Source organism: Oncorhynchus nerka, linkage group LG14 (genome assembly GCF_034236695.1).
Source record: "Oncorhynchus nerka isolate Pitt River linkage group LG14, Oner_Uvic_2.0, whole genome shotgun sequence".
Lineage (NCBI taxonomy): Eukaryota > Metazoa > Chordata > Actinopteri > Salmoniformes > Salmonidae > Oncorhynchus > Oncorhynchus nerka.
Genome location: NC_088409.1, coordinates 32294700 through 32306694, shown reverse-complemented (window position 1 = coordinate 32306694; position 11995 = coordinate 32294700). Strand labels below are relative to the sequence as shown.

The window sequence follows — 11995 nt, the reverse complement described above, 5'->3', positions numbered from 1 at the left end:
GAGAGAGAGAGAAAAGAGAGGGGCGGTGGGCGGTGGGGGGGGTCAGATAGCTGTTCTGTTCTGACACCCCATGGTTGTGTAACTGACATGGCCCTTGGCCTACTTCGGAGGGATGCTCTATTTCTCTCTTTCTGCAGAGATTATCACGCACGCACGCACGCACACACACACACACACACACACACACACACACACACACACACACACACACACACACACACACACACACACACACACACACACACACACACACACACACACCCTCTACATTATCCCTGACTCCCTCTCTCTCATATTCACTCCCTGTCCCGTTGTCAGGTCAGAAACATTATTCAAGTCTTACTCCTGTTAAAGCCATATCACATTCATCTAACAGTAGCTAGAGTTAAGATCAAAACACTCCTGCCCCCCCTCCCCCAGCCAGAATATTAACATCCTTTGAACTAAAACCTTCCGTTTTCTTCTCTGCCAGAGCTTTTCATCAAGAAAAAAATACATCCTTCCATTACTTTTTAAAATGAAAGATCTAAATGTCCACATTCTCTTTATAGAAGCCATTCAGTGTATCACAATGAACGCAATTAAGTCTGGCGAAGCCATTTGCAGCATGTATGAAATGAGAAAAGTGAAAATGATTGAAGATGAGGAGTTGGGGAGGGACTGAGGAGACGGAACAGACAGGAGGACGTTCTAACATGTTCCAATGTTGAGTTTGGCAGAGAGGGGACGCAGTGCTGAGAGCTTAATTCTCCCACCAGAGTGAACAACCCATCGACATCGATGAACACATATGGCAGCCATTTTCTGCCAGATTGGACTTTATACTCCAGTGTTAGCTCCAGCAGAGGACAGCACTCAGACACCACACATTAACTCACATTGCTACCATGTCCTTGCATATTCACAATCAGCATTCTTATTTAATTGTTAGTCTATACTTAATCCTTTTTGCTCCTACTGGAAAAAATGGCTTTGTTTAGCTTAGTTTATAACACAGTTATAACCCCTCTTTAGCGTATTATATATAAGTATGTTCTTTTCCTACTTTCCTGACTCTTAACTCTTGCCTGTCAGGACCTGTTTGCGCTGGACGTGGAGGCCTACCGTTACAGTGGGGTGAACATGACTGGCTTTAGGATCCTGAATACGGAGAACAGCCAAGTGGCCTCCATCATAGAGAAGTGGTCCATGGAACGCCTGCAGGCCCCGCCCAAACCTGACTCTGGCCTACTGGACGGCTTCATGACGGTGAGTCATCCCTACAGCTACTGTATGAGGCCAATCGGAAATAGCGCCCTATTTGCTGACCTCTGTTCCCTATAGCCTTTCGTCCATTTCGGACACAGCAGCTACTATGATTGGGCTATATGTCTATAACCCTTTGTTGCTCTGCTCTTCTGCAAAGTTATGAATATTATTACTATGGAATAGAGGCTTATGCTGGACGTGTTACTGCTGTGTGGCAGAGAAATCCATTCCACCATTAGATTGTTTCCTGGATATTTTAAATATCACATTAGACATTTGATGGAGTAAGGCAGGAATGTTGTTTGGACGTAGACTATGCTTTCTCTGTGTGTGACTGTTGCTGATGCATTAGCCGCTAGTGAAACAGCCATGCTGTGAGCATCGCCTTCCTGTGAGCATCCGGCCTGTCCCAGAGGACTGAAACACACGACCTCCTGGGTCCCTGGGCTCTGAGCCCTGTGTGATAACGTGGCTCTTGTTGCATGGATCCAACCCCTCTCTGATAACAGCACACAGCCAGTAATGACTGTTCTGCAGCAGTCCTGCTACACCGCTACTCTCTCTTACCTGGGAGCACTGCCAAAATATGAACTCACCAGAGACAAGGAGAGAGGGAGGACAGGGAGGGCGAGAGAGCGAGCGTGAGAGAGATGGAGAGAAAGGGAGAGAGATGACTGGAATTAGGGTTCCAGATTCATTCCAACACAACTGTTAAGGTGCTAAAAGTGTCATATTCCAGTTGGAGGGAAGCGGATGCTGGCTGGGGGTTGATAGCTGTGGCTTGCCACTGGAGGATAGAGAGCTTCCTTTAAGGTTCAAGGAACCTTGCTGAGGAGCTAGTTCCAGGGTTGTACTGTATCTTAGACCGGTTTGCCTCTTTGTAACAGTCTTCTGTTGGATTAGTGGGTCAGTTGGTGGTGCTTCTCTCTGGAGGCCTCCAATAGACTTGGGGCAGTTGGTGGTGCATCTCTCTGGAGGCCTCCAATAGACTTGGGGCAGTTGGTGGTGCATCTCTCTGGAGGCCTCCAATAGACTTGGGGCAGTTGGTGGTGCATCTCTCTGGAGGCCTCCAATAGACTTGGGGCAGTTGATGTATTTCTCTGACACATAGTCAATTGAAACCTAAGGAATCAACTGAGTTGGTGCTTCGCCCTCCACACGCATGTACATAAATTATCTCTCTCAGATCAATAGACCATATGTAGTGGCAAGGACAACTGCAAAGCCCTCTATCAGCTGTTTGTGTTCCCATTTGTTCCTTATGTAGTCTATAAGGCTGGATGAGTATTACTTCATAAGACTGTTGTTTTTGGATCAGAGGCATCAGAAGATTAATTCCAGGGGAGGTACTGTGCTGTGACCCCGCTCATCAGGGAATTAATGGCGTAGTTGGAAGGCGGGGATTGATTCATTAGACAAATGGCAATCAGTCAGCAGCTAATGCATATTGACATGGCGAAAGGTTCCGTAAACGCTTGATTAACGGCTTCATTTGTGAGCTGTATTTACAGTCTTGTGTCCTTAAGTACTGAACCGCTGATGTAACTTATGGACTGGCGATCGTGACAGATTACACCCAGAGCAATACAAAGACTCAGCTATTTTTATACAGCTCTTTGTTTTGGGCCCACCGCCTTCAAAGAGTATTGTTTGAAACACTATGGAAATGTTGTGTGTTTCTTTGTGTGTGTGTTTGTGTATGGATGGATATTTTTTTTCTACAATGACGTTGGAAAGAATGGAGAGTAGATGGAGAACAGGCAAAGTCATATCCACCAAAAAGGGGTGAAGAGGTAGACAAGTCCTGGTCCAGGCACCAGGTTTTTAAAACAAATTTTAACACGTTGGATTTGACTTTTCTGTGTGATTTAATCCATGTTCCTCTCCTACTCTTTGATCTGCAGAACAGAACACTCTGAGAGATTAGAGAGAGGTGGTCCTCTCCCACCTAGCTTGGCTACAGCCTTGTTATTTTGGCTTAAATTGATCTCGGTGCCTGCCTTATTTGGCTGTGACTCACGAAAGATTCCTGTCGCCTGTAAAACCTCAGAAACAAACCCCAGTGCCAAAGAGGATAATGATCAAACTGCCGAGTTTTCATTTTCACCTCAGGATGTTTTTTTCTCCTTCTTCTATTTTTTTTCTAGATTTGTTTGTGTGCTGCAATGCTGAATGGTAAAGCTTAATTCTGCACCTCATTCCTTTATGCTACAATTAATCTTCCTTTGGAGAAGGAAGTCCTGCCCTGTCACGGCTTAACACGCATAATGAAAATGACCTAACAAGCCCTACAGGTTCATTAGCATAATTTCTCCTGCTTGCTAATTGCTTTAGCTTCTGTCTGTTTCACTCTGAGGCGGCTAGGCTAATCTCGAGGAGATTCCCAAAACACCCAGGCATGACCATACATCCTACAATTTATCTCCCTGTCTTGAGTTGGAGAGGGGAGGCATTACTTTTTAACCAGCTCTCTCTTTGGGTCAGGGCAGATACCTAACCCCACGATTTGAATGTGATTGGCCGCTGTTTTGTTTAAGTCAGGGGTTTGAGGATAAAATGGTGTTCCTGTAATGGAAACCTAGCAACCACACCATCGGTAATCATACCAATACTTCCCCCATGAAGAAGGATAGACATAGATCCAGGGCAAATTCAAATAGACACGTCTGTGCTACTGGGTGCGTTGCCATTTTGTGATTTGCAGCTAGGCTATCATTACATGTCCGGCTATGGGAAATACTTCTCAATAACAGCAGTCAAACACATGTGGAATCACATTACTCGACCATCACTCAAACAGCCACATACATCATATTGCAGACTGAAAGACTGGCAGAAACTCTTCCAGATGTAAAGAATGAAACCAGACATAGAAACAGTATCGAGACAGAGAGAAAGAGACCGGTTGAATGAAGAAGGAGAAAGATTGAGAAAATGGAGGAGAGAGAGAGAGAATTATTATTATTATTCTGTGCTCTCTTAGCCGTCCCCTCGGCTCAGCGCCTTCTCCTGATCGACCTGTCCATCACGCCGTCACCATGGCATCTCCGGGGTGATCTCCCTGAGTTGCAGCAAGGGGCGGAGAACATGGCTGCTGCCTGCCGGAGAGGGGGGAGCTGACCCTGGCCAGCTAGCAGGCTGCTGGACAAGCCCTGAACAGACCGGGCCAGCAGGGTCAGCCCCCAATGTCTTCCGACAGATGGCGTCATTCTAACGTGACATGCGTCACCATAGCTCTATCTGACGTTAGACAATGGGTCAGCCCTTAAACAGCCCTGGCAAGCCAGCGAACTCCTGACACAGCCCTGGACAGTCCCTTGACAGACCCTGGACAGTCCCTGGACAGACCCTGGACAGACCCTGGACAGACCCTGGACAGTCCCTTGACAGACCCTGGACAGTCCCTGGACAGACCCTGGACAGTCCCTGGACAGACCCTGGACAGACCCTTGACAGTTCCGCGACAGACCCTGGACAGTCCCGCAGACCCTGGAGACCCTGGACAGACCCTGGACAGACCCTGGACAGACCCTGGACAGACCCTGGACAGTCCCTTGACAGACCCTGGACAGTCCCTGGACAGACCCTGGACAGTCCCTGGACAGACCCTGGACAGACCCTTGACAGTTCCGCGACAGACCCTGGACAGTCCCGCGACAGACCCTGGACAGACCCTGGACAGACCCTGGACAGACCCTGGACAGACCCTGGACAGACCCTGGACAGTCCCTGGACAGACCCTGGACAGTCCCTGGACAGACCCTGGACAGACCCTTGACAGTTCCGCGACAGACCCTGGACAGTCCCGCGACAGACCCTGGACAGACCCTGGACAGTCCCTGGACAGACCCTGGACAGACCCTGGACAGACCCTGGGATAAGACACGTTTTATTCCAGTACTATGACAACCCTCCAATAGAAGTGAGAGCTACTATATGGGAGTGAGCGATATTTCTTTAGCAGATATTGGCATCCTCTTCAGTCTTGGTTTTGTAATGAACCCCATTTGAATTTAATTTCTCCACCCCACAGATGAAGCTCCTATCTAAGCTGTGGCCGTCTGCCTCTCTCTGTATTTCAGGCCAGCTCGCTCTTTTTGTGGCTGAGGGTCGTGGATTTGGGATTTGGCGCTGCATCTGTCCACATGCGGGGAGAGGAATTTGGAAGTGGAGTATGTGTGGGCATTATTCTGGCAGCTGGTTGGCATGTGTGGTAGCTGGCAGAGACAAGCAGTGCCCCCCTCTTATACCAAGGCCAGAGGCTCTACTGCTGCTGAGATGACCCAAAACTAGACCAGTCTCATCCTTTATCCTATTCAATACCTCTGCAAAGCACACACTGTGTGGTTTTAGGTCTTCCTATTGGATTACCATTTGACAAGCTTTTACTAGATTATACCACAACATTTATTGAAACATTATCTTGAATCTCATTGGTTAGAAATCCTATTCTTTAGTCCAATCAGTGGAAGCAGACTATAGCCCACTTAGCCCACGTAGATTTATAAATAAAGTAGTATGTGTGTCCATTTTGTGTTCTGGCTGAGCTCCTGTCATTTGTTGTTGGTGCTGTGGTGGCTGTGTGTAGCATGGTGGTGGTGTGTGTGGGTTTGTGTGTGTGTGTGTGTGTGTGTGTGTGTGTGTGTGTGTGTGTGTGTGTGTGTGTGTGTGTGTGTGTGTGTGTGTGTGTGTGTGTGTGTGTGTGTGTGTGTGTGTGTGTGTGTGTGTGTGTGTGTGTGTGTGTGTGTGTGTGCGTGTGTGTGTGTGTCACGCTGTCACGTAAGTGTGCACAGACACGGGGCTGCATTAATAACTATGTGTCCCACGGTATCGCCGCCAGGTATCAGCATAGACAGGTGTCCCTGGAGATGGGTTACTACGGAAACAGAGTGATAATCTAGATTTTGTAAACAGGGCTGGCATTTCGTCCTCCCTCAATCCCCCATCCCCCCATTCTGACATCCTCTCCTCTCCTCTCCTCTCCTCTCCTCTCCTCTCCTCTCCTCTCCTCTCCTCTCCTCTCCTCTCCTCCTCTCCTCTCCTCTCCTCTCCTCTCCTCTCCTCTATTCCCCTTCTCCTTTTCACCATCACCCTCTCCTCCATCCACCCCACTCCTCTCTTCTCCTCTATCCCCTTTCCTGTTTCTCTCTCCTCAATACCCTCTCCTCTCCCTCAGGATCGGCAGGTAGCCTAGTGGTTAAAAGCGTTGGGGCAGTAACCATTCTGCCCTTGAGCGATGCAGTTAACCCCCAACAGTGGATTAAGGCAGCCCCCCGCACTACTCTGATTCAGAGGGGTTGGGTTAAATGTGAAAGACACACACAACTGACTAGATCTCCTCTCCTCCAGGGACTGCTGCCAGCTCCACATATCATCCCACTGTTCCCCTGAGAACTATGAGCCATGTTACTCTCTCCCACTATCAAACTTCTACTCTCAGTCTGAAACATGTGAAAAATCTCCATGTTAAGGATCTGACTCTATATCTAACTCTTATAATTTCCCCATCCTCCCTCTCCTTTCCTCATCCTCCCTCTCCTTTTCTGATCCTCGCTCTCCTTTCCTCATCATAGCTCTCATTTCCTCATCCTCCCTCTCCTTTCCTCACCCTAACTCTCCTTTCCTCATCCTCCCTCTCCTATCCTCATCTTCCCTCTCCTTTCCTCATCCTCATCTTCCCTCTCCTTTCCTCATCCTTCCTCTCCTTTCCTCATCCTCATCTTCCCCCTCCTTTCCTCATCCTTCCCCTCCTTTCCTCATCATCCCACTCCATTCCTCATCCTCCCTCTCCTTTCATCATCCTCCCTGTCATTTTCTCATCATCCTTCTCCTTTTCAAAATGTCCCTGTCTTTTAAGTGTTTCTGGGAGTGACGTTGCATCTGTAATGAGCTGCTGGTCTCAGACCGACTCAACTCCAGTCAGCGTCACGAGCCATCGTTAGATCAGTTACCCACAGTGCACTGCTCCCAGCCATGTGCTGCACCCTGATTACACACAGCGACAGTGGCAGATCTCTAGAGCCAGAGTTACTGTAGATCCAACACTGACGAGAGCTCAGAGAGAGGCGGGTAGAGGGAAAGCGAGAGAGAGAGAGAGAGAAGGAAAAGAAGAAAGAGAGAGAGAGAGAGAGAGAGAGAGGGAGAAGGATAGAGAAAGAGGGACAGAGAAGAAGATGTATATATATGAGAGAGAGAAAGTATATATATATGTATGTATATATATGAGAGAGAGAAAGCAAGGGAGAAAGAGAGAGAGAGAGAGAGAAAGAGACAAATCAAATCAAATGTTATTTGTCATATGCTTCATAAATAACAGGTGTTGTCTAACAGTTAAATGCTTATTTACGGGCCCTTCTCAACAATGCAGGGAGAAAAAGATATAGAAAGAGTAGAAAACATTATAATAACATTTTGTGAATAACGATAACGTGGCTGTATGCAGAGAAAGGAAGAGAGATAGCGAGAGAGAGAAAGGAAGAGAGATAGCGAGAGAGAGAAAGGAAGAGAGATAGCGAGAGAGAGAAAGAAAGATGGATGAAAGTAAAGCTGGAGATAAAGCAACGATTGACATTGCCATGTCTATAGAGTAAGTGAAGAGTTTATTTCCAAAACGCTTTATCCACCAATTTTTCATCAGAAATGATTGCTTATGGGTATAATCATGTGTCAAATATTTGTGTCAATATTTATGTTCTCAGATTTTTTATTTGTAGATTTTAAATGTGTATTAAAATGTTTTGTTTTTTTGCAAAACACTATATATCCATTATTTAGCTAGAATGGAATGTTTGTATCCTGTATATTTGACTGTGATATGTGGTTGTCTCACCTAGCTTTCTTAAGGTCAAGTCGCTCTGCATAAGAGCATCTGCTAAATGACTTAAATGTAAAATGTTAACAGTTTACATAATAGATCTCATGTTGCTGTATTGATTCATTTAAAAACAAATATTGATGTTACAAATGTATCATTTGTACAGTTCTTTAAAAAAATGTAGTTATTTGTTACATTTGACTGTGTAAAACCTACTGTAGCAGGTACTAGTTATCTGAGCGGATATATAGCGTTTTGCAAAAACCCTTTATTTTTCTCTCTGATATGAAACCATCAAGTGATAGATTTCAAACAAATATATATCTGTCATTGAAAAACCCCATGGCATGATTAGATAGTGAAAAAACACACCAATCTCTTTCATAAGTTCTTTAATCAATAAAAACGAATTTACCAACAGTTCAGAAAATTGAAAAATAGTGTTTTGCAAAGAAACTCTTTAGTAAGTATAGTTCAAGGCTACAGCCAGCGTCATAACAGGGCACAGCTTTAAAATAGAGAGAGACGGTGGCAGGTAAAGGGATTCACCTTTCCTCCTCTGCAGAATGACCTCAATGTATTGATGCACTCAAAGCCAGCTCAGTACAATCTTGAATCCTATTCCATTTGCTTTGACATTCATCTAGACAGTATATATACTAACCTTTGTTGAAGGTCATTGTAAACACCAACACATGTAGTAAGCCTATCATGTTAGACGTTATTCAAATTTCAAACATGTTTCATTTCCGTGTTTGGAATTTGAAACATTACACTGAAATTGCTGCTCGTATCATTTTACATATATTTCAGCCACATCCTGTATAACCGATGCTCATTATAAACATACATATTAAACTGTAGCTCCGCTCAGAGAGCCCTTGGAGCCAATTCCTCTTTTTGCTCATTATCTATCGTTGCTGGGGAAACCACCAGATTCAGTTGAGTGTTTAAGGCTATTATTTCTCCTGATGCTGTGTCTTAGTCACACCATGCTTGATTCTGCTAGTTAAGCACTCTGGTTCTGCACACACACACGTACGCACGCACTATAGCTCTCTGCTCTGCGGCTTCATGTCTGTAGTCTGCCCTATTCAAGGCTGGCCTGGGCAGCATTTGTATGCCTGACAGAGTGGGGCTCTTTTTAATTGGAAAAGCTCCTCTTAAAGACTTAAAAACTCATTTATGTTCCTGAGAGCTGAGATCAAATGGTACGCAGGAGGGAGGAGGGGGTGAGGGGGGGTGGAGGGAGAAGAGAGGGGGAGGAGAGATCACAGGGGGTCGGCTATATGTCTAGTCCACTCAGAGCTGGGTTGGAGAAGGGAGGCTAAAACCCCTCTCTTTATCACTGTAGTACTGTAACCACATTGGACTTCAGAAACTGCAACATTTCAACATCTCACTACACCCACACTATGTGTGTGGCACCCCCTTTACTGCACTGGACTGTCAGGACTCATCTCACTCACATAATCTGAACAGTTTTAACTTGCAAACGGTTTATGGTAAGAATGAGCTATACAGATAACACACATTATGATATTAAACTAATCTCACACAATAATAGACATTCAAGTGTTCATTCTCATCAGTAACCACAGCGTTCTCTCAGAATTACCCATGATGCAATGTTTTGATCAAATCAAAGTTTATTTGTCACATGCGCCGAATACAACAGGTGTAGGTAGACCTTACAGTGAAATGCTTACTTACAGGCTCTAACCAATAGTGCAAAACAAGGTTTTAGGTGAACAATAGGTAAGTAAAGAAATAAAACCACAGTAAAAAGGCTATATACAGTAGCGAGGCTATGAAAGTAGCGAGGCTACATACAGACACCGGTTAGTCAGGCTGATTGAGGTAGTATGTACATGTAGATATGGTTAAAATGACTATGCATATATGATGAACAGAGAGTAGCAGTAGCGTAAAAGAGGGGTTGGCGGGTGGTGGGTGGCGGGACACAATGCAGATAGTCCGTGTAGCCAATGTGCGGGGGCACCGGTTAGTCGGGCTAATTGAGGTAGTATGTCCATAGTTAAAGTGACAATATATGATAAACAGAGAGTAGCAGCAGCGTAAAAAGAGGGGTTGGGGGGGGAACACAATGCAAACATTCCGGGTAGGCATTTGATGACCTGTTCAGGAGTCTTAAGACTTGGGGGTAAAAACTGTTGAGAAGCGTTTTGGTCCTAGACTTGGCACTCAGGTAACGCTTACCATGCGGTAGTAGAGAGAACAGTCTATGACTGGGGTGGCTGGGGTCTTTGACAATTTGTAAGGCCTTCCTGTATGGCAGGCAGCTTAGCCCCAGTGATGTACTGGGACTACCCTCTGTAGTGCCTTGTGGTCGGAGGCCGAGCAATTGCCGTACCAGGCAGTGATGCAACCATGATCTCGATGTTGCAGCTGTAGAACATTTTGAGGATCTCAGGACCCATGCCAAATCTTTTCAGTCTCCTGAGGGGAAATAGGCTTTGTCGTGCCCTCTTCACGACTGTCTTGGTGTGTTTGGACCATTCTAGTTTGTTGTTGATGTGGACACGAAGGAACTTGAAGCTCTCAACCTGCTCCACTACAGCCCCGTCGATGAGAATGGGGGTTGTGTTTGGTTCAGGGATGTAATGTTGCTGTGAGCCACGGGTGAGTCAGGTATAAACCTGCAGCTGCTCAGACATGTACACACACACATAAACACACATGCACGTACAAAGAGAGCTCAAAAACAAGGCCTCTGGGCTACCTTCCTCCTCTTCAAAACAAAAAGACATCAAGACAGCCAAAGGGAATCTGATGGCATGGCCTCACTTTGACTCTTTTCTTACCTTGACTGAAAGGTCCTCTCATCAGACAGCTGCTCACAGGGCTTCTGTAGGTGTTATCGAGCAGAGACATTCTTCTTATATTCAATCCCTTGCCTCCAGGATTATAGGCCTGGAGGACATTTTCCTACTTGTATGAATTAATTATATTCAATACAAGGTCACAGTCGTTAGAATGCAGGATCGGGTGATGAGCCACCATGATAAACATCTCATGCAAAATTCAATAAGAAAAGACAATACCACAGTCCTAGCTTTGCGATGTATATTATCCAATTCACATTTATTCTGGCAATAATTCCAAGAATGTGTAAAGAAGTGCTGCAAATGTACTGTTAGCCTCACAATGACTGACTCACAAGAGCTGGAGGTTTAGAATATACTGTCTATTCAAAATCCTCATCTAAATCCCCCTAACAACACATCTCACGCACGCCAAGCTAACATTAGACTTATATTAGACATCTGTTATGTAAATGAAAGTTCACTTAATAACCTCTACGGACTGTGGCCAAACAGATGACCTGTCCAATTCAACATTTGGTTACATTTTGAAGTGTAATGTAGTCTTGGATAACCAGTTCAATTCCACATTGATATGGTTCTTAAACATAATGTATAATGGTCCTGTCATATTGTCCTGAGGGTCAAATAAAGGGTCAGAGTTAATGAAATGGCCCCTCCCTCCTTGCAGTCAGTGTCCTCTTATTAAAGGGAGAAAATCAATTAGGCAGATTAACTATTTAGTGACAATCCAGGATCCTATTCCTATTCATTAGGCACCAAACGGAAGAAAACGGACTAAAACGGGGAAGGATCACCAGAACAGGTCCAATCAGAAACGCTTGTTTTTGTTTTCCGTTTAAAAATGTTTTGCAACAGTGTGTCCTAATGAATAGGACCAGGTGTCCAATCTGCCCCGTGGGTCCTGTCTGTACTGGGGTGGGGGAAAGAATGGAGAAGGGGGCTCTAGCAGAAATGAAGAGAGACAATAAAACAGACAGACAGCAAAAATGTGAAGCAGCTTGATCTTGAGACTCTTCTTCTTCTTACAAGATGGGATTTTCACGGAACATGAAAGCACACTCACTCAGCTACAGTCAAAGTACCT

The 11995-nt window shown here is 45.3% G+C and overlaps 1 protein-coding gene across 2 annotated transcripts in view; it reads left to right on the top strand.

Moving 5' to 3' along the window:
- The window catches only part of LOC115140899 (glutamate receptor ionotropic, kainate 2-like), a 328356-nt gene that overhangs the window by 109874 nt on the left and 206487 nt on the right, over positions 1-11995 (top strand). For both annotated transcript variants that reach the window (XM_065028000.1, XM_065028001.1), the window contains exon 7: positions 1075-1248. In XM_065028000.1, coding sequence (XP_064884072.1) covers positions 1075-1248 — 174 coding nt within the window. The remainder of the gene's footprint in view (positions 1-1074; positions 1249-11995) is intronic.